Source organism: Pelophylax lessonae (genome assembly GCF_965119305.1).
Source record: "Pelophylax lessonae genome assembly, chromosome: 3".
NCBI classification, from domain to species: domain Eukaryota; kingdom Metazoa; phylum Chordata; class Amphibia; order Anura; family Ranidae; genus Pelophylax; species Pelophylax lessonae.
This window is the reverse complement of record NC_138770.1, coordinates 293,178,261-293,202,423: the sequence shown is the minus strand read 5'-3', so window position 1 is coordinate 293,202,423 and position 24,163 is coordinate 293,178,261. Positions and strand designations below refer to the sequence as shown.

The following is a 24,163-nucleotide window of genomic DNA, read 5'->3' as shown; positions in this document are numbered from 1 at the left end:
ATAGCTGCAGTGGGAGGCAGAGAGCTGTGGCTGGCTAAGGCTTCCTGGTTGTTAGGCAGCGCGTGGGAAGCTTTTGGTACAGCTCTGAGGCTTCAGGGGTAGGAGATTTAAATCCTGCTTTCACCTCTATTCTGTCTTGCTAGCTGTGTAGAGCAGACACAGATGCTGCAGCTCCCTGATCCCTTTCTGCTGGCTTTAAGCTCCAGCTGCCCTTTTGAGTCTATAGATTCTTCCGAGGAACTGTCAGTTTCAGCTTCTTCCTGTGCTGTTTTTTTATGCTGTCTTTTATTTCCGTGTCTTGAATGTCTTGAACAGGAAGAAGATCCCAGCATGGAATAAAAGTCAGTCAATGGTACCAATCAATGTGCCCTCCCTAGTCACTCACTAAAGTTGCTGGCAGGTCCCAGGAAGAAAGGCCACCCACTAATCAAGAACTTCTCACAGGAGGAGAGAACACCAGTAAATTGAACGCCTCCTCTCAGAGACGATTCCCCATCTCGCACACATGAGAATTTGTGCTGGGCCTGCACAGCTCCAGCACTACCTATAACATTTCTGCATGCTTCCTGCCTTAAAGATGCAGCACAAGACAAAGGAGCAGAATCTTGGGAAGTTATTTAATAATTTAAAGAGGCGGTAGCAGGTGGTTTTTGCAGGCTTTCAGGAAAATCTCACAGAGTTTCAAGAAAATATTCCTTGGATGAGGTTTTACTGTATCCAGTGTCCGATTCCCATCACAGATGCTATTCAGTTTCTCATTATTTTGGGGCAGATTCCAGGGTGGATGAAGGATGAAGATTTTTATCTTTGGATTTATATTGTTAGGAGGATGAAGAAGTCTCTCCGCTTTGGGATACATTCCCCAAGGTGGATGCAGCATTACAGAGACTCGCAAGGCATGTCACACAACCTCTCGAAGACTCCATTTCCTTTAGAGACCCCCATGGGCCATGGAAGGTCAACACAGACCTCAAGAAAATATTTTTAATAGCAGGAGCAGCGTGTAGGCCAGCTGTGATTTTGACATCTGTGGCAAAGGCTTTGGGGGTTTGGATTTCCAATTTGGCTTTGGTCTCAGATAGAGGAGTGCAGAGAAGGTCTAGTTGTTCACCACTGCAACTTTTACAACTTGCAGCAGATTTTATTGCAGAAGTGGTGGTTGACCAAGTATGCATGACAGCCAAGCTCATGGTTCATTCAGTGATGGCAAGAAGAGTCCTGTGGTAAAAGCACCGGTCTGCTGATAATTCAAACATCAAAACAGGGCTTTTGCTCTCTTCCCTTTGGGAAGAAGATTCTATTTGGAATGACCCTCGAGAAAGCCATTCACAGAGCTTCAGGGGGCAAGTCAGGTTATTGCCCCAGGAGACAAAAAGGTATTGCCATTCTTTTCATGCAAGTAAGAGATCGAGAGATCAATTTAAGGAAGCAAAGTCTTACAGACCTGGATAGGAGTATTTCAGACCTTCCTGGAGGTCAGATCAGTTCTCCTTCACAAGTTCGAGGTGGGGCAGAATGCCAAACCGACAGAGAAGAACTTATGAAGGTTCAACCCATCAAGCAAGTCGGAGAGGGGCAAGATTGGCCCCATTTCAGAGGTGCTTGAAGGGAATTTGTATTGGATGAGTGGGTTTTGGATATTATTCACGTAGCATATCATATCAAATTTTCCAGCAAGCCTCCACAAGTTCATTCAAGAGACCAGAATTCCTTCTTCTCAGGAAAAGTCTGTTGTGTGCATAATTACGTAGAAGAATTGTTGGCCACCAAAGCTATTTTTCCTGTTCTGGTTCAGGAAAGAGGTACGGGGGTATAGTCATATGTATTTATTGTATCAAGGGTGTCAGGTGGATTTAGACAGTTATTAGATTTCAAATACTTAAATTCTTAATAAAACCTAGGACTTTCAGATTTGAATTAGTGAACTTGATTATCTCAGTAGTAAATGACAACGATTAAATGGCACCGATTGACTTGGCAGATTTGTACCTTCATGTGTCTGTGGACCTAAATCACCTTAGTTTTTAAGATTTGCATTCGGGACACTCATTTTTAGTTTTAGTGAACCCCTTCTGGACTGTGCACAACTCCAAGAACATTTTCAAAAGTTTTGTTAGTAATTTTTACATTGTTAAGGACCAAGGTTGTTCAGATCTTCCATTGTTTGGATGAAATACTCATTTTGGGAGGTAGAAAGTGGAGAAACATGTTTACCCAACTTGCGAAACCCTAAAGCAGTTTAGTTTGGCTAGATAGTTAAAATTTGAAAAGTCATCTCCAACCTTCTCAGAAGTTGGAGTATTTTGGGGATCCTCTTCAAAACCAACCAAGGTCGGGTATTCCTTCCCCAAAGGAAAATTCGAGAAATCCAGAGTTTAATGAGAGCTGTAGTGAAACAGAAAATCTTATCAGGGAGGTAAACTTTGCAGTACCTGGGTGAGTTGGCCTCAACAATTCCAGTAGCCTCATGGATAAGATGGCATCAAAGACACTTTCAAATCAACTTTCTGCAGCAGTGAGACTGTCATTTGCTAATGCATGGTATTCTCATTCCCGTTTTTATTGCTCAGTCTCTGAGGTGGTGGTTGAGAATGGAAAATGTAGTACAAGGTGTGCTGCTTCAACCACCTGTTGTGGTGATTGTGAAGACAGGTGCCAGTCATTTAGAATGGGTCACCAAGCTCAATATCAGTGGAAGCAGAGCCCTGGCAATGGTCTGTGCAGATCACCAGATGTCACTCTCTCTCCTCTCCTCTGCTCTCCTCTCCTCTCCTTCAGCTTCAGCTTCAACAGTACTCCTTGGAGCTTTATGCCTTTTAAATAGACAATAGGGGAGAAACGGGGGGGCCCACCATAGAGCCCTACTGAAGAAGTCGTGACGCGAAAAGCGTAAGACGCCACGCGTATAGGGGGCAGAGACTCGGACGGACGAGCGGCGATCCTCCAGCACGGCTCCCTACAGTTTCAGCTTATATTGTTCAGTGTGTACGGTCTGCACAAGCCTCATTGTGCCCCTTCATGTGAGTGCAATTTTACTTCTATTTTAATAAAAGGATTGTAGCAGTGAGCACTTATATCCTGTTATTATTTTCATCCGCATATCTGATCCATCAATCCATGTGAGGTATCGATCCAGGAAGTGGCTTCAATTCAATTGAGATTATCCCAATATAGGATTAACTGCCTGTATATCACTTCAGTGAGATGAGAGGCCATCTTGTGGCTAGAAGGTGGTGGTGTTATGAGCACTATTATATATTGAAACACCTATCAAGCACTTTTGTGATTTGTCTTATCTCTTATTGTCTGACCTATGTGTTGATTGGACTTTGTATGCACTTTATCTTGGAATGCATCTTATGGACACTTGATATATTGCACTTTATGAGATTTATATATTTTTATGATGCACATTGTCACTTTATTGGTTAATTTATTTAATATTTAACCACTTTAGCCCCAGCCCTATTTCGGACACTTTTTGTTCACAAGTTAAAACCAGTATTTTTTCCTAGAAAACTACTTAGAACCCCCAAACATTATATATATTTTTTTAGCAAAGACTCTGGAGAATAAAATGTCGGTCATTGCAAAATTTTTTGTCACGCGGTATTTGCGCAGCGGTCTTTAAAACGCCATTTTTTTGGAAAAAATTTGAAAAATCACATTTCACTGCATTTAAAAAATACTAAACAGTAAAGTTAGCCCATTTTTTTTGTATATTGTGAAAGATGATGTCACGCCGAGTAAATAGATACCAAACATGTTACGGTTTAAAATTGCGCTCCCCCGTGGGATGGCGACAAACTACGGTCAATAGAGATCTCAATCTGCGACGCTTTAAATTTATTTAACGGTTACCAGTTTAGAGTTAGAGTGTAGCTCTTTTTTTTTAATTATTGCCCACGCTCTGGCGATCGCGGCGATACCTCACATGTGTGGTTTGAACAGCGATTTCATTTGCGGCTCGACTTGCGTATACGTTTTTTTTTGTGCGCGAGCTAACGGTGACGGGGACGGCTAAATTTTTTTTTTTTTTTTTTTTTCCTATTTATTTTTTCTTTTTTTTTAAACTTTATTACAGGTTTTTAAAAAAAAAAAAAAATCTGATCACTTTTATTGCTGTCACAAGCAATGTAAACATCCCTGGTGACAGCAATATGTCGTGACAGGTACACTTTATGGAGGGATCGAGGGTCTAAAAGACCCTAGACCCCTCCACTACACTTCCCTGTATGCAAAACGCCGAAAACGGCATTTTTGCATACAGCCGTTTTTCAAATCTGCCACCTTTTGCAGCACAGTAACCCGGACGTGACGTCATGGACGCCGCCTCCGGGTTACGTCATCGGAGACCCGATCGATGCCGTTTCCGGCATTCATCGGGACTCCATCCAGCCGGCGGACGTGCCGGCTGGGTGCTCGGGGCTCCCGGTGGGACGGTAGCCCCGAGCAAAGCCGCGGAAGGCGGCGGGAGGGGGGGGACGTCCCCTCCCGCCCCCCGGGTAACGATCGAGCGGCTCCCGAGCCGCATCGATCGTTACCGACGGAAAGCCGACCGTCGGCTTCAAACAACGGTACCGGGATGATGCCTCTAGCTAGAGGCATCATCCCGGTATAACCACTCAAAGTCAGCCGACGTAGAGGTTACGTGACTGGTAGTAAAGTGGTTAATATTGTATATAGCGCTGTATTTATTTATACTATATTGCACCTTTCTACTCCAGTAAGTGAGGGAGTTTCAATATAGCTGCTGTATATTAGCACCTTATCACTTTATATTTATTTCATATAATTGAGCTGATTATTTCTTTTGCACCATAGAGTAGTATCTTTTTAATAGTTTAAAAATAATGCTGCCATTACACTAACATAGGTAATTCAAAGAATCACTTGTAGACCCTGAAGTGCCGCTCTGCATGTGCTTCGCAGGCGCTCCATAGGCCGGACGTGACATCACCAGAAGTCCCGCCCGTGACTTCCCGTATAAAGCTCCAAGGAGGATCGATCGCACTGTTGTAGCTGGGAGAGAGGAGTAGAGAGAAAGTGACATCTGGTGACCAGCATAGACCATTACCCGAAAGGGTGAAATCCACAAGGTGGTGGTAGCTCTGTTCAGCTCAGGAGGGGAGGCGGGGAGGTAAGCGCACCACATGTGAGACTGTCACCTTAAACAGCTGCCCCACTCATGGCAACCATATACCAATATGGTGTCTCCGTAGCTACCACTAATAGGAACTTCATCAGGGTGCCACAACAGGAATTGTTGGAGGCTTTCTGTACAACAAGAGCAGTGGATTTCTTAGAATTCAGTTATATGGCATGTTCTCGTTCAGAGCTGTATTTGCAGGGTTGTTCTAGGTCAAGGATTTCTTCCTCTGCACTACAACCTCTCATGTCATTGGCATGGTCTGATGATAGCTGAAGCAGAAAGGGCAACTCACTTTGGTGCAGTAAAAGCGTCTTTTTGTCAGTGAACCTCCCCTTCTCCTCCTGCATTCCTATATGTGACACTATGCGGCTTGCTAAATAGAGTAGGGCCAGTTTACAATAGAATGCATTGCCAAAAAAGCAAATTATGTGCCCTTGAGAGATGCATGTGGAACCATTCACTTGTAATGGCACCCAAAACGCATCAATTGCAGCCACTAAGGCCGCATGGCAACTGAAGAAGCATGCAGTTTGGTACATCGCAATTTAAGAAAGTTGTGCTTGTGCTACTTTTTCAGTTTTTTCATGCGTTCTTTCAAAATTGCAATGCATGTATTCCATTGTGAACCATTGGGTTTTTGTGCCACATTGTGAATTTATGACACATTTTTCGTGCTGATGCTTTTTTTTTTTTTGAGGAAGAGGTTGGATTTAAGTCCCCATTCACACGACAAAAGCATCCTCCAGATCCATTTCAGATGCATTTCTGCATGCACAATTTTAAAGTATTTCCAGATGCATTCCATATGCTTTTTTTCTTGTTTTTTCCTGTTTTTTTACTCACTGTAGTGGAGTACAGTGCCTATAGCAGCCAATCGTATGTTATCCCTTTTTTATTTATCACAGTCAGATCAATGAAATGTGCTTTATGTTAACATTTTTTTTGTTATAAATAAGTTGTTGCTGTTAATATTTATTTTTGTAACCTAAATCTCCATTAAACATTTAACATATTTCATGAGATCACTTACAAGGACATGTTTAGGGGCACACTTAGGGATGGGGCAGGGTAGGGGTTGGATGGGGCAACTGGTGGCAAGTAACTCCTAAGGCCTGGCCAGTAGCCATTAGGAATTTTAAGCCCTGTCATAGCAGATTCTCTAAGTGGGAGATTCTTCAACCGTAATAAATGGTAGCTCAATCTGAGGTATCTCCAGCCAGTCTTCAGCCAATGGGGGACACCAGTGGTAGATTTGATGGCCTCATCCATGAACAACAGGCTGATTCGCTACTTCTTGCATTTTCCAGATCCACAAGCTCTGGGCCCGGGATGCCCTTTCAAAGCCCTAGAGCTTTTGCCTAGTTTACGTATTTCCTCCCATCTCTCTTATTCTTTGAGCATTACTGAAGATACAGTGGGAGAAGGTCCAGCCAATAGTAATCCTTATGATTCTCCTACCACATCAGATGAATTTATTGGTACAGAATGGGAGACAACATTTGTACATCAGAAGATTGCCTATGACAGCCTGGAGATTGAAAGGGGACAGTTGAAAGAAATGTGCATTTCAGATGGAGTCATTGACGCTTTGTTATGGTTTAGGAAACAGTCTACAAATTCCACAAACCAGCATGTGTGGTGAGAAGTTTGTGAATTTCCCTTAAAGAATGGCTGGATGGATCCAATCTCTCTGTCAATATCTAATGTGTTGGACTTTCTCCAAAATAGCTTAGATAAGGGCCATCATGTAATGACCGAATTTCAAACGATAAATCATTCAATGGACATAAATTAATTCAGTTTGTCACATATACCTAGTGCAAACAGGTCAGCCGAGAAACACATTAACCTTTCAATTTATTGCAGTAGTTGAGGCAGGAGTAACAAGAGTGAAAGTGTCAAGATTTGGATAGTGAATCAACAGAGGGCTAAAAGGAGAGATCAGAGTTATATATATATATATATATATATATATATATATATATATATATATATATATATATATATATATATATATATATATATATATATATATATATATATATACATATACCGTGTTTCCCCGAAAATAAGACAGGGTTTTATATTAATTTTGGCTACAATAAACACACCAGGGCTTATTTTCAGGGGATGTCTTATTTATTTATGGTATATAAAATGACCATTTTAAAGTGCTTGTAACCCAAAAAAAATATCCTGATCCTTTACAGCACACTAGACAGCACAGTGCTTGTGCTGTGTCATTTACCCCTCTCTTTTTTTTTATACATTTTTATCAACATTTTCCAAAATACAGGAGATTAACAAACATTGCAAGAAAATAGACACTTGCATCAATAACCTGAGATTACATTCAGTGGTAGTAAGATAACTGGATGGATCTATATAAGGGAAGAGGGGGATGAGGGGAGGCGGGGGAAAAGGGCTCACAAAGATCCGAGAGTAGATAAAAGAAGTCAAAATGGTCCTCTGCTGTATGTAAAAAAACGGTTGAAGGAGTCCAAAGCCAGATTAGGAAAAGCAGAAGAGATGAATGCGCACCAGCGATTATAGAAACGTTTACAAGATGATGGGTGGTTGAAATCCGTGAAAATCTTTTCTCTGTGGATTAGTTGAATGAGATCTTGTTTGATTTGAGAAATAGAGGGGCAAGGTAGGGAGGTCCAGTTTCGTAAAATAACTCTCCGGGCAGTAAGTAAACTTAAGAGAATCCATTCCTTATGGTAGGAGTGATGTGGGATTGACCATATCAAGAACTGTTTGTCCCAGTAAAAGAAGGGGATTATGCACCTGCGCCTTGGACTCTTGGACTATACTAATATTAAATATTAAATATGTGCACCATAAATATAATAACTTAGTGAATGAACAAATAAAGAAATAAAGAAATTAAATATATATATATTCAATCTATAAAAAGTGCAGCTGCAATAAACTCCTCCTACCACAAGGGTAGGTAAAGTATGTGTAAAAAAGAGAGGAGAAGGAAGATACCCCCCCCCCCCCCCACACACGTTTAGTGCGCTTGCAATTCAATTTGTATACAAAGAAAAAATTGGTTATGTGTTAAAATAATGTAAACACCCTAAAATGTGCCACCAATTACCATAAGTAAATTATTAATTGAACAAACATAATCCATCCAAATATATAAACATAAAAAGTTATAAAAATGAAATATAAATAAATGTCCACAATATAACAGTCTGTGTAGGGTATAAGGGTTAAACCATTTATGAGTGAAAGTCCAAAGTTCCAGGATAAATATTCCGACCAGATTATTATATTGGTGATAAAGGTTTATTGCAAGGGTCACCACAGTGCTCAGGAGAAATGTGCAGGTGAGCCTGAGCAATGCATATAGATTATAGAATCTGATGTTGGGGAGGCTGATGCCCCCCTCACTCCTAGGAAGGTAACGTTTTATTCAAAGATATACATGGTCGCTTCTTATGCCAGATGAATTTTGTGAGGGCATGGTTTAGCAATTTAATATCTGCGTGCTTAAGCAACAATGGGATAGTTTGCATTGGATACAATAGTCGGGCAAAGCTAACCATCTTAAAGAGGTGACACCTTCCCAGGAGTGAAAGGGGGACATCCATCCAATTGTCCAGTTCCTTAATAATCTTTTGAAACAAAGGAAGGTAATTCAATGAGTAGAACGATGGGGGAAGCTTCCCTATTTTGATACGCAGGTATGTGATAGATGATTTCGCCAGGGCAAAGGGGGATAGGGTCAACCATTTTGGGGCAGAGGAGCCGCTTAATGGGAGTATTTCACTCTTATGATAATTTATGCGAAGACCCGAGTAGGTTCGGAAATCCTCAAACGTTTGTTTTATAACGGGCATATCTGCCATTGGATTGCCAGTAAATATGAGAACATCATCCGCGAAAAGGGCGGTACGGAGTTCATGCTCGCCAACTTGTATGCCATGGAGGGGGGCGTGGTCAAGAAGGAATCTGGAAAGGGGTTCCAGGGCCAGATTGAAGAGCAGGGGGGACAGGGGGCAACCCTGTCTGGTACCCTTATATAGACGAAATTTGTCAGTGAGGATTAGAGTACATGGAGTTAATTAGAGACATGAAGGGGCCGGAGAAGTCTAATTTGGAGAGAACCATGGAGAGCCATTGAAAATTTACATTATCAAAGGCTTTCTCCGCGTCGAGGGTAATAATGGCTACATCTTTGTCTGGATGTCGTTTAGCATAATCTAGGACTAGAAGGACTTTACAGATGTTGAGAGTCGCCATCCTGCCTTTCACGAAACCTGATTGAGCCGGATGGATGAGGGAGGGGAGGAAATCTGCGAGTCTAGTGGCCACTATTTTTGAGAGTATTTTAACGTCCAAATTGAGAAGTGATATGTGAGCCTGGTTCCAAGGGGTCTTTGTTCTTTTTACTCAAAAGTTTGATAGTGGCCTGATTCTCTGATGGCAAGTAGGGGCCACCCATCCAAATAGTATTGTAAACTGCCGGAAGTATTTGTTCTAACGGCTCATGGAGGGTTTTGTAGAACTCCCCCGTGAAACCATCTGGGCCGGGAGCTTTATTGGGGGCCAAATGAGAGACAGTGGCTGACAGTTCGGTAGCGGAAATAGGGGCATTAAGGAAATACCTCTGGGCTGGAGTAATTGTAGGAAGCGATAGTTTGTCCAAAAAGGTAATGGCAGCTGCGGTGTCTATGGGGTTAGGCGCATATAGAGAGGAATAGAATTGTTGCATTATGCTAGCAATAGCTGCGGGGGAGTTTTCAACAAAACCTTGCGTATTCCTAAGGGCCGTTATATGCGTGGGGGTATAGGGGCCCTTACACAGTCGGGCCAGAAGATTGCCTGCTTTGTTGCCATGTTTAAAGAACATGGCATCAGTGTGAGAATGGTTAATAAGTTCCAATTCCTGTGCCCACGTGTCAAAGTCCTGTTTGGCATTGTGCCAGAGGTCCTTATTTGAGGCAGAGGGATCGGAAGCAAGATAATGTTGGGCTTGCTGGAGATTGGAGCTGGCCAGTTTATATTTCGCCAAGGCCGATCTCTTATGGGAAGTCGCATATGCAATGTTTTTTTTTCCTCTAAGGAAGGACTTCACAGCATCCCAAAAGAGATTGGGGTCATCTCTGTGGGGGGCATTTGCATCAGAATATTCTTCCCATGCATGGGTGATGTATTTTTTAAAATCGGCATTTTGATAGAGAAAAGATGGGAAGCGCCAGGAAGATTGGGAGGATGTCGCATCATTGTAGTTTAGGGAAACAGAGATAGGGGCATGGTCGGATATGGAGATTACGTCAATAGTGGTATCGGTAAAAGTGGGGATGACACTGTCAGTGCAGAAGATGTAGTCTATCCTGGTAAAGACATTATGATTATTGGAGTAGAAAGTGTACTCTACAGGGTGGAAAAGCCTCCAGGTGTCGATTAGTTGAAGAGAAGCTATGGTAGAGCTTAACAGCGTCGGTGATGAGGATGTCGTGGCTTTGGTTGGGCGGTTGGGGGGGGGGGGCGTTCACCAGTGGTATGGAATATGCAGTTTAAATCGCTGCCTACCATATGGGGGAGGTGAGGATGTTTCATAAGTTTGGTCGAGAGGTCGGTGAAAAAGTGGGTACTGGGACTATTGGGTGCATATACATTAGAAATGAGGATGTCCCTGTTGTAGATGTGGAGGTGGACTGATGCAAAGCGTCCGGAGTCATCGGTGTCCGAGGAAACTATTTCATAGGGAAGGTTCTTGTGGATTAGGATCAGGACCCCCGCTTTCCGACCCACTGCATCAAAGCCCAGGACCCTGCCCACCCAAAGTTTTTTCAATCTATGGAAATTGGAAGAGATCAAATGAGATTCCTGTAGGAGGGCTATATCGGTTTTCAACCATTTAAGATGGCGAAGGATTTTGGTACACTTAGTGGGGGACCTTAGTCCCTTGATATTCCATGATGCAATTTTCATATGAGAGTCGACAGTAAAAGGGTTTGGGTCGGATACTTCACATAGCAAGGGGATGGAAGAAGTGTATATGGCATAGGATCGAACTGCGAGTAAGGTGAGAATATCGGGAGTAGAGAGTGGAGATAAACGTGGCAATGCCAAAGGGGGCCAGTGGGACCAGGGAAAGAGTGAGGGAAAGGGAAAAGAAACCAAATAAACAGAATTGTAGGGAGAACACAATCAGCAATGGACTTATCTTTTTTCCGCATGACAAACACCGTGAACCAGCTCCAGGGGCCACCGTGTACTCAGTCGCAGGTGTAAACAGAACCCCACAACAAGCGAGGTGTTCGCACACATGAGATAATGGCCACGGACACGGGTCCAAGTGATGTCATAGGGCAAAAGCAACCAAATATCATTCATGGCCAACAAAATATACAGAATAAACTAGACGGGTAAAACATGACATAACTGGCGGTGTCACCTGGTCGAAAACAACGTGGAGGCCCACAGTTGTGGTGACAGTTTCGCATGTAGAAGAATAACAAACTAAGTTTGGTCCATGGCAGAGCAGCGCTGGTTCAGCCGGGAAGTGGGGCCTGAAGATTTTAGATGTTTGGGGGAGTCCTTGTGAGGGCTGCATTGTTCCAAGGATCGGGCAAGAGGTGTGGCTCGGGAAGAGGGAATGTTAGAGAGGTCGGGTGCAATAGATCTCATGAAGGCTTCCACTGCGGCGGGTTCTTGAAAGGGGAGTTGCTCACCGTTGGGGGCCTTGAGGCGGAGAACAGCAGGGAACTCCAATGTTAATTTGATGTGGCGTTTGTAGAGTTCAGAGCAAATAGGTTGGAAAGCTTTCCGTTTCTTAGATACTTCACTGGAATAGTCAGCAAAAACCAAGATTTTAATGCCATCAACAGTGAGGGAGGTAGATTGCTGGTACTTTTGCAGGATAAGAGTCTTATCGGCATAATTAAGGAACTTGGCAATAATGGGGCGTGTTTGGTGCGTTCCGAAGAAGGGGAGCCCAACCGGTGAGCATGTTCCATGATGCAGGGGTTTGGGATCCCTAGAGCTGCTGGAATGCGATTAGCGCAGAAGTGCACTATATCAGAAGATTGCAGCGATTCTGGGACGCCTATAAAGTGAAGATTACTGCGCCGAGACCTATTCTCTAGGTCCTCAAGCCTCTGGAAAATATATTGATTTGTCTGGTCCTGTTTATGTTCGGATGCTTGGGCTTGATATAATTCATCCTCAATATTAGAGATTCTTTGTTCTGCTTCATTCAAGCGCAAGGCATGTTCCTCGAGCTCCTTCTGGATAAGCTGCATTGCTGCATGGATAGCCTTTTCCACAGATGCAGTTAGTGTGGGGTAAGAATCGTTGCCACTGCTTGAGCCATTTGTTGAGTATTAATGTCCCCTGGTTGTAGGGGGGTGGAGGGAGGACCGCCACCCACCTCCATTGTTGGCATTTCGGCTGTTTCCCGGGAGTAGGCCCCCATCCCCGGCCTCAATTTGCGGAGGGGGCGGGACCGGGCGCGCGCCGCTTTTTTCTAAAAAACGGTCCATCGGTGCTGGGGGGGCCACGGGGTGCGTGCGGGACCAGAGCGGGTGGTGAGGCAGTCTTTGTAGGCAGGTGTAAGGGCACTTGTAGCGGGAGCTGTAGCGCGGAGCTACTCACTCATACGGCGCCGGAACTGGAAGTCCTACCCCTCTCTTTAAAAAGTTCCTGTGTCCCTTGTCTTCTCTCCCCCTCTCCCCTGTCAGCTCAGGAGTCAGCATTATGACATTCTGTAATTCCAAAAATAAACCTTGGTTAAAGTCATTGAAAAATTATGTATTTTGTTTTGTTAAAAGAATAAAAAATGTGCAATGTGACTCCTTTTATAACTTTGTTCTGGAAAATACCTTATTTACAGTGCTGCTGGGCGTTCATGTGACCCGCCGGAGCTCTTCTTACCTGCCCTGAATACTACAGAGGAAGGGGCCAAGATCCCCGCTGATGTCAGCTCCGCTCAGAGCATTGCAGAGGGAGGAGCCGCTGACGTCATCTGGGAGGAGAGGAGAAGATATCCGGCAGGTCACATGAGCGGCCAGCTGCGCTGTAAATAAGGTATTTTCGACAATAAAGGAGACACACTGGATATCATATAATCTTTTTACAAAACGGATTACATGTTTTTACAAGGACTTTACTAGGGCTTATTTTCAGGGTAGGGCTTAATTTGCAGCCATCCCAAAAAATCACGCTAGGTCTTCTTTTGGGGCTAGGGCTTATTTCCAGGAAACTAGGGTATATATAACAATATATTCTAACAACATTACAGAAACCTAACTTTTTCATTAAAAATACTAAAGATGTACTCATTAATTACCTAAAGTTTCTCAATAAGCTATGATCAGTACTAATAGTTATGCTGATTTTATGCTGAGCAGTCTTTTAAAATAATTAAGAAAATGGTTTCAAAATACTATACCTCCAGAGCAGTGTACATATCTTCAATGTCAGCAAACAACACAAACACATAAACTGTCACTTGCACAATCATCAAACAGGTAAGTAGATCTAAAAAGAAATATAACTGAATTATAATGATTATTTTTTAAAGCGATAGATAGATAGATAGATAGATAGATAGATAGATAGATAGATAGATAGATAGATAGATAGATAGATAGATAGATAGATAGATAGATAGATAGATAGATAGATAGATAGATAGATAGATAGATAGATAGATAGATAGATAGATAGATAGATAGATAGATAGATAGATAGATAGATAGATAGATAGATAGATAGATAGATAGATAGATAGATAGATAGATAGATAGATAGATAGATAGAATTACTAAGTTAGCCAAAAATCCAATTGCAGAAGCATTTTCATAGTTTTATTGCTATTAGTTTCACTAGATAGAACACCAACTACTCTTGGATATCACAAAATGCACAAACAAAGCATCATCGCATATTGTGTTTTGGGACTTGCCAAGTCTAGACGAAGCGTAGGCAGGGGCAGAGACACAACTGCACTGGTGTCTATCATACACACAGCAATACTGTTAGCTGGAGGGCAGAGATAAAAGGAATGTACATACAGGGCCAGACTGGTAATAAAAACCAGCCCTGGAAATAATTTCATACCAGCCCCAGTGGTGTAGCGTGGGTGGTCAGCATCCAAGGAAAGGCAAGTAATTTGCACCCCTAACCAGCAGTCATTTAACGCTCTCTGGGTCCCTACCACTCATACAGAATTAAAACCCTTTATGGTACATAATACATTGCTGTCCCCCTCCCCTGGCCCCCTCCTCCTAATACAATGCTGATCCCCCCTCCCCCTAATACAATGCTGATCCCCCCCTCTGGCCCCCTCCCCCTAATACAATGTTGTTCCCCCTGGCCCCCTCCCCCTAATACAATGCTGATCCCCCCGCCCCCTCCCCCTAATACAATGCTGATCCCCCCTCCACCTAATACAATGCTGTTCCACCGGCCCCTCCCCCTAATACAATGCTGCACCCCCCAGCCCCCTCCCCCTAATACAATGCTGTCCCCCCCCTGGCCCCCTCCCCCTAATACAATGCTGTTCCCCCTGGCCCCCTCCCCCGAATACAATGCTGTTCCCCCCGGCCCCCTCCCCCTATTACAATGCTGTTCCCCCCTCCCCCTAATACAATGCAGATCCCCCTCTCCCCAGGGTCACTTTTATGCTGCCCACCAATGTATAGGGTCACTTATATGCTGCCCACCAATGTACGGGGTCATTTATTTGCTGCCCACCAATTTACGGGGTTACTTATATGCTGCCCACCAATGTACAAGGTCACTTATTTGTTGCCCACCAATTTACGGAGTCACTTATATGCTGCCCATCAATGACCAATGTACAAGGCCACTTATATGATGCCCACCAATGTACAGGGTCATTTACATGCTGCCCACCAATGTACGGGGTCAGCTAAATGTTGCCCACAGAGGTATGGGATAACTTATATGTTTCCCACCAATGTACAAGGTCAGGGTCACATATGTACAGCCGGATCCCACAATTCCCAAGTACAGGTGGAAGGACACAACATAAGGCCCCCCATTCCTCCTAAAACTTACTGATTAGGATGATGTCCTGTGAGCTGTTCATTGCATTTATAGCATGGGGGACCAGAGAGACAATCATTATTCTTAGGGCTCCCTCTGGGGTAGGAAGACTGATGGAGAGGAACCCAGGCAGTGAGTGTTGTGGTATAGAATATATATATACATTGTAATGTAATGATCAGTGATAGGAAGATCATCCTCAGTAGAGAAGATGAAGAGCACAGTACAGGGAGCACAGGGATGCATTAATCATAGATGGATACTGACAGGTCATCTCATTACAGAGAAGCGATGTTACGCTGAAGAGTCAGGGGGATCCATGTTCGGTCCTGTCCCCCCAATCTCTGTTCTTGGCAGCCCCGATCACCCGCCCGGTGTCTCCAGTGTACGGGGCTTCCTTCCTCTCCTACTTACCTCGTCATCCTGGAGGAGGGCATTCTCCCCGATCCCGTTCATGGTCATATCTTCCCGGTGGGGGCCCATGGTGCTCAGCACAGCGTACAGCACCGGTCACTGTCCTCTCCCGGCCGCCAGTAAGATCTGCCGCGCAGCCGCCGGATATGACGTCATGCCACTCACATCCGTCGGCTAACTGGACTCTGCGTACCCAGTGGGGCGGGCTGGCGGCCGCAATTTCAAAGGGGAGAGAAAAACTATTTGCGGCCACATCTCAAAGCGGCCCCAGGGCCTCCGGCCTACCTGGATTTTTCCTGGTATCCCGGTAGGCCAGTCCGGCCCTGTGTACATATAATTATATTTTACATTTATACATTAAATTGCAACTCACAGTTGGTATACAAACGCTGTCTGAATGGCTGTCCTTTGGAGAAGACAAACTCTAGAATAATAAGGTTGAATCCTGTTATAGGGAACATTGTCGTGGTGATGAAGTTCTCTGAAAACCGATGTTCTCTTATGGTAACATTTACCATGCTGTGGTTTAATGGTAGACAGGCACTGCCAATTAGAAAAAAAAAAGTCAAACTGTGTTAAGTTTAGTCAAATATATGCTGTATATATTTATTCATTTTACATTTGTTACAGGATGAATACTTTCATGGTTTCTACAGGAACACAATGAAAATCGCTGGTGTTGAAGTGAAAATAAAAAAAGGAAAAAGTAGATAGGAGAAAAATATATTAAAGTAAACTATTTCTGCCACATGGCAGAATATTTCTTCTACAGCTGACAATTATTCCTGGAAAAAAGCAGCAGAAAGGAAAACAAATTATCTTTTTCCAGCTAGCAACATTATTATTATTATTATTAATATTATTATTATTATTATTATTATTATTATTATTATTATTATTATTATTCAGGGTTTATATAGTCCCAACAGTTTGTGCAGCACTTTACAATATAAGGGGAAATAATACATTCAATACAAGAGGGTTAGGAGGGCCCTGCTGCTGGGAGCCTACAATCTAATGGGGTGGAGCTGATGGGTAATACATTTGAGGGAAGAACTAATGGGAGAAATAAAAGATTTGATTATTAGCTGAATGCAGGATAGGCTTCCCCGAAGAGATGCATTTTCAGTGATTGCCTAAAAGTGGACAGAGTAGGATATAGCTTAGATAAAAAAGAAAACAATTGCGCTAATCCAAAAATAAAAATAAAAGCAGCAACCTCAAGTGAGACTAACACCCAAAAAATGTCCAATATAAAATAAGTTGCGCTGTGGATGATGTATACAAGTTGATTGTATGGTGAAATTATAAAAGATCCGAATAATGTCCAGAATATGGAAACAAAAACGGGTAACTTGTGCAGGTACCGCTTACCGGAAATATGATAAACAAAGGCCCATCAGTATGTTCAAATACGTCCCAGGGATGAGATCCAAGTGGACTGCCAGGTTCCAATGCGGATCCCTCAATGGAGTGGTGACATATGTGATACAAAAAAATATACCGCCATAGCGTAAAACCAAAAAATATGTGTGAAGAAAGAACACCCAAAGTGCAATGGGAACACCACTGCTCCCGTAGTGAAAGAAAATGTGATAAAGGATGCCACAAAACCCCAATAGGTACTCCTTACCGAAATAAAGAGGAAAATAGCAGATGCACTAAAAAAGGGGGGAAGGGGGATTACCCCAATAGGACAGCAGCTTACCACAAGGATGAGTATGGAGAGCTTATATATAACTGGATAGATGTGACTCGAACATGCAAGCAAGTGGGGGGACACCTCTGATGGATAAAACACCCTTACCGACTCCTGGTGATTTGGAGGCAGGAAGGATATGTAGGGAACCGATCCGGTGTGTCTCCTCACTCAGATAGGGAACTCAGATAGACGGTAATGGGTCAACCATGGATAATGCAAAATATATGGAAAACGCCATAGTGTAAAACCCACAGATGAATTTATTGTTAAAAATGGTAATGCACTTACAGACAATCAGAAGATCAAATGCAGAGAGGAAAAAAGCCGCCGGCCGGACGGCTCCGCTCGCCCGTCCCTCGTGGACAGCAACGTGTAGGTGACGTCAGCACGCTGTGACCTGACGCGTTTCATCGAAGATGATATTCTCAAAGGTACGGGCGGCGTGCTGACGCCACCTATTAATAGCCATAGTGGTGATTAGATCGATGACCGGAAGTTCCCTAACCGCCATCTTGGTTGAGGTAACCCGGAACCGGAAGTTGCCTCCACGGTCCGGTAAACTTCAATGGAAATAAAACAAACAAGGTGATCCTGCATAACCCAGAACCGGAAATCATGACGAACCCGGCACTGAGGGGGGTCAGGACCAACAGGATGTAAACAACATAAGGAGTAACCAGATAATAAGACCCGCGCCCGTAGGGGTTAGGCCAACCACTGTATGGTGTAAAGTAAAATTAATCAAAAATAATTAAATATTGGATATTGGATATTGAATAGATCCAACATAGTCGTTGCACTAATTGAATAGTAAAACAAACTATGAATCAAATTTGTGCATAAATTGAATATCTCAACAAGAACAATAAAAATATAAAAAATTTAAATTATATCTATGTATTAAAATAAGTGGGAAATTCCGGTAATGGATTCTGCCCCAAAAGAAATTGTACAATATTTATAGACCCTGTTATGAATTGAAAAACAAATTAAAATATCCGTAACAGGCATCCAAAGATGAATTGGAAAATTAAAACAGTAACACATAACAAATGAGACTACAGTAACATTCTATAAATTTAAAAGGCATATAGAGGTAACAATACGATAACCTCTGGACATAGTAATAAATTGTGAATTGGACAAGATATAATCTACCACCTTATGTGGACTAAGAATTATCAATAAATGCATTGATTTCAGTATCTACATTTAAACCAAAAGGCGTGTAGGTCTTGGCCCTATAGATCCATGCCATTTCAAGACGGGAGATACCTCTAGTTTGGGGCTCCCCCCTCCAGTGTGGGGTGAACCTATCTATTCCAAGAAACAGCGTATTCCTAGGGTCACTGTTGTGGGCCTGTGCGTAATGCTTGGAAACAGAGTGCTTCGGAAATGCTTTCCTAATGTTGGTTACATGTTCATTAAGTCTAACATTAAGGGGGCGTTTAGTCCTGCCGATGTATTGGTAACCGCATGGACATTGAAGCAAGTATACCACTCCTTTGGTGGTACAGGAGATGAAGGGGTCAATGTCAAATGATTTCCCCGTACTCTGGGAAGTAAACGATTTGGTGTTGCGCCTCTTCACAGAGTTAAGTGAACAGATTTGACACCTATTGCATCTATAGTACCCTGTAAGTTGATCTAAGAAAGTGGCCCTAGGTTTAGGGGGCTCCAATACATTGGGGGCTAGATGATGCCTCAAAGAAGATGCACCCTTAAATATGACTTTTGGCCTATCAGGTAAGATGGTTCCTAAAACTGGGTCATTGTTTAGAATATGCCAATGGCGACGAATAAGATTTTTTATAGTCATATGTTGGCTAGAGAAAGAAGTAATGAAGGGTGCAATAGTCGAATTAGATGCACTATCGACATTCTCTACCTTCTTAGGTTTCAGCAGTTGTGTCCTGTCTAGTTGTTGAACTTCTGTGAGTGTCTCTTGAAGAAACTCACAATTATACCCCTTCTCCTGAAATCTTTTGGTCAAAACATCTGCTTGGGACAGAAACTCCTGGTGGTTAGAGCAATTTCTCCTAATACGAAGGATATAGCTTAACAGATTGGGGTAGGGAGTTCCAGAGGATGTGAGAGGCTCTAAGGAAGTCCTGGAGATGAGCATGTGAGGAGGAGACAAGGAAGCTAGAGAGCAGGAGGTCTTTGAAGGAGCAGAGAGGACAGTTTGGATGATATTTTGAGACAAAATTGGTGATGTAGTTTGGGGCAAAGTTGTAAATGGCTTTGTATGTTAATGGTAATGTTTTGAATTGTATTAGTTAAGCAATGAGAAGCCAATGGAGGAATTGGCAGCAGCTTTCATAACAGACCGAAGAAGATAGATCCTGCGAAGAGGTATGCCTATGAGGAGGGAGTCATACCCCACTAGCTGGCTGGCTGAAAAGACCAGGAAGTGACACAGGAGGGAGGCGGGAGCAGAGCAGAAGACTGATTGACTGTGGGAGGAGGGAGGGAGAAATTGCTGACAAGCACTGCAAGGGAGCGCAGGGACACACACTTGGTAAGTAAAGACTGTGACTGTGATTGTGATTGTGACTGAAGACTGTGACTGAGGGTGTAGGGAAGTACTTGAGTATCAGTGGGTACTGTGTGGCTGAGTATCAGTGGGTACTGAGTGCCTGTGCATCAGTGAGTACTTGAGTGTCAGTGAATACTGTGTGCCTGAGTGTCAGTGAGTAGTGAGTACCTGAGTATCAGTGAGTAAAGAGTACCTGAGTATCAGTGAGTAGTGAGTGTCAGTGAGTACCTGAGTATCAGGGAGTAATGAGTATCAGTGAGTACTGTGTGCCTGAGTATCAATGAGTATTGAGTGTCTGAGTGTCAGTGAGTAGTGAGTACCTGAGTATCAGTGAGTACTGAGTGTCTGAGTATCAGTGAGTAGTGAGTACCTAAGTATCAATGAGTACTGAGTGTCAGTGAGTAGTGAGTACCTGAGTATCAGTCAGTACTGAGTACCTGAGTACTGAGTGCCTAAGTATCAGTGAGTACCTGAGTGTCAGTGAGTACTGAGTGTCTGGGTGTCAGTGAGTAGAGAGTACTGAGTGTCTGAGTGTCAGTGAGTACTGAGTACCTGAGTATCAGTGAGTAGTGAGTACCTGAGTATCAGTGAGTAGTGAGTGTCAGTGAGTACCTGAGTATCAGGGAGTAGGGATGATCGAACTTTTCAAAAGTTCGGTTTGGCCAGAACATCCGAACTTCCCGAAAGTTCAGCCCGGATTTCAGAACCCCATTGAAATCAATGGGACCCGAACTTCGGTAATCAAAAAACACAATTTTGAAGCCCTAAAACCCAATAAATGCCCCTAAAAAGTGCCTAGGGTTTTGGGTCATACCCGAGGGACTATTAATCACACAAAAAAAAGTTCTTAAAAATTGTCATTTTTGATAGAGAGCCAATTGTTGAAAAAAATTAAAAAATAAATTCTTTGGATTTAATATCTGGGGGGGTCTAAAAAGTGTACCTGTGAAGTTTCAGCTCTGTAGCATGCCCAGAACCATAAAAAAAAAAAAAAGATTGTTTGTATTTTGTCACTTATAGAACAGGTTAGTGGCTTCCCTCTTTTCACACCTTGCCGGTTTAGTAGCAAGCATTTTTTTGGGCATTTGTTTGGGGTCTTTTGAGGCAGGCAAAACATCTGAACATGTGTATAGGGGGTATATATACACACCCATGTATGTATATATACACCTAGACATATATAGGTGTGATAGTAGCAGAAATATATGCTTGCGCTAATAAATAATTTACACCAATATAGTTACGCTCCTATCACACCTATATATGTCTAAGTGCAGAGATGTATAGTAATGAAGTAGAACTACTTAAGTACTGTACTTAAGTACCGAAATGCGGTATCTGTACTTTCCTAGAGTAGAATTTTTTTCTCCTACTTCTACTTTTACTTCACTACATTTTTTTCGATGATTTCGATACTTCTACTCAAGTATTTTTTTTATGTGCTGCATAGTTACTCGTTACTTTTAAAAAAATTACCACTGCCAGAACAGTAGATGGCAGGTTACATAAAGCTCAAAAAAATGTTTATAATGTCATTTGTAAATCAGCGCATACGAAAATAAAGGCTGTGTATAATAGAAGCTGCTATACCAAATCTTTCCAATAAAAAGAAAATATGAAACAAACAAATAAATGGTGCTACAGCACTTAAAGTGCATCAAGAAACTACTAACAATTAACGCAACTTGGCTGTGCGAATAAAGTGCCTGTGCAATCGATATAATATCATTGTTGCCCCCAGTGCCCTGCCCACACTCCACACAGTATCAAAAATAAAGTGACATGAATGTGCTAGAGCCTAAATGCAGTGAAAATAATTATTCCCACAATGTAACAGTAAATTCAATTCATATAAAATATGACAATAAATCACAATAAAATAAGTTATGAAATAAATTAGGTCAGGTGCGTGCAACAAGTTGAAGTGTGTAAACCTATCTATAACAAAAAGTCCATAAATGAATTCCAGTGTGCAAATCTAAAGTGTCACTTCACTTGTCAGATGCTTCCACCTCCTTCAGTGCTCGAGTGACCGACCAACACACTTAATGGTGGTGGCACTGGTGGATAGCGTCTGGGTGGCACTAGCACTGACTGCACTGGTTCAAAAAGCCATATATATTTAATTATTTCAATTCTCAATCTCATAGGTCCTCTCCTCATAAGATATTAATAACTTAAGATTAGGTGATGAACTTCTTGGCGACCCTGGCAGGATGACGGGGACACCCGCCACTTCTGGAGCCGAGCCGCTGTGATTCCCCAACATGTGACAAAGTGACAGCCAGGAGATCGAGTGGCTAGTAGTGCTCAACAATACCGCTTTTATATATAAAAATGAAATAAAATATACTGACTCACAATTTAGTAGTAGGTAGCGTGTAGCAGTAGGCAGCACAACTCAATTCAATCAATCCCACAGCCTGGCTCGCGCCGCGGCCCGCGGAATCACTGTCATGATCATCAAGTTAAGACCGCACTGGAGGAGCCATGCTGCCGTCTTCCCGCTCGAGGTCTCTGCCTCTAGACGTGTTGTGTGTCACTCAGACTCCAACCCTTAGGGCCCTTACTGAGAGGAGTTGTGACACGGGCGGCGGGACTCGGAGCATTTTCTTCTTTATCTCATCTTCTTCTCTACTGTATGAGGTGAGTGAGGTGGACCGTGGAGAGGGCCTAATCCTTGCCATGGCAAATGTGCCATTTGAGAATGAAATAATCAATATAAAATATTAATATATTATATACACACGGGTCATGGGTGGCTTTTTTGAACCAAGAAGAGTAAGACTGACGGCTATGATGATTATCCGACCATCCATGGTCCATGGACCATAAGTGTTGTGTTGTGCTTCCTGCGGCCTGCCTCTGCCTGTGCGGCTGTGCCTGCACTGCAGTGGCCACTGGCAGTGGCACTTGACTTGAGCAAAGCAAATGAGCACTACTAGTGTGAAGGACAGGTGGTGGAAGCATGTTCTGACAAGTTCTTTTAATGAAAATAATATAGACAGCTTTTTGAACCAGTGCAGTGCCAGTGCTACTAAGGTGAGAGGCAGAGAGAGGGGCTATCCAGTCCACCACTTTACTTGAGCAGATCACAGAAGAAAGGTGGAAGCATCTGACAGCAAGTGACAAGCACTTCTTAGATTGCACACTGGAATTCAGTTATGGACTTTTCGTTATAAAGTTTAGTTTACACACTTAAACTTGCACCTAACTTATTCACAATCACAACTTATTTTATTGTGGTATTGTCATATATATTTTATATGAATTAAATTTACATTGTGGGGAATAATTTGCACTGCATTTAGCACAGACATGTCACTTTATTTTTGATACTGTGGGCGATGATTTTGAATACAAGAAGAATATATATATATATATATATATATATATATATATATAATTGCAGGCACTTTATTAGCATTTTTAGCACAGCCACTTTGTTAAGCGTTGTAGGTTTGATGAAGCTGGCCTGGCACATCATCATCAATTGAGCAAATCAAATCAAACCGCGATTAAGAAGACTGCGCATGCTCCTGTTCTGCCTTTTGATCAGCTGAAAAGATGGACAAACCAAAAACACCACCTTCCACCCCTGGCCCTTCAACTTCAAGAGATCTGCCTGGCTGTGAGAGTGAGGAAGCTCAGGAAGGAGACCACCCCTGGCTTTAAAAGGTGGATGCTTTAAAAGGGGAAGGGAGGGACATACTTTATCTGTTTTTTGTTTACAAAAAGTTACAGCCTAAGGAATTGTGATTGTCCTTTAGGTTAATCATTTGAATAAATCATTTGAAATAATAAAAAACAATATGATGTTCAAACTTTTGACTTCTTTCTTTAATAACTACATAACACAGTACTTGTACTTCTACTTTCAGTACTTGAGTAGAATTTTTTTTTCAAAATGTAACGCTCCTGCGTTTTTATTGTAAGCTGGATTTGCAGCTGCAGAATCTCCACTCAGTAGTCATGTAGAGATGTGTTGGAATACCAGATCCAACTCTCCAGACTCATCACTGTGGGCCTGTCTTCTTCAGCATACAGATATACACACACTCAATAAGATGTTCCTGGAGTGATAGGATGTATATGATAGTATGGTAGTGATGTGCTGAAGGGACAGGTGTGAGCAGTGACAGTAATGGTAAGCACTTGATAGTAATGTTCAGGAGAGTAGTAGATGGTAATAGGTAGAATGCAGATAGGTTAGTAATCATGTATGGTAACAGGTGGTAAGGACAGCAGATGACATAGACAGGATAGACTAACCCAGTGCAAGGATAGATGGTAGTAGACTCAAGAGCTAGCAATCTATGTA

The 24,163-nt window shown here is 42.6% G+C and overlaps 1 protein-coding gene across 1 annotated transcript in view; it reads right to left on the bottom strand.

Annotated features, from left to right (window-relative positions):
• LOC309551110 (putative cation-transporting ATPase 13A4) overlaps positions 1–24,163 on the bottom strand; it is a 203,764-nt gene that overhangs the window by 14,931 nt on the left and 164,670 nt on the right. Inside the window, exons 25-26 of the mRNA XM_082251556.1 lie at positions 15,975–16,144; positions 13,566–13,654 (exon numbers count right to left, since the gene is read on the bottom strand). Of these exons, the coding sequence (XP_082107682.1) occupies positions 13,566–13,654; positions 15,975–16,144 (259 nt within the window). The remainder of the gene's footprint in view (positions 1–13,565; positions 13,655–15,974; positions 16,145–24,163) is intronic.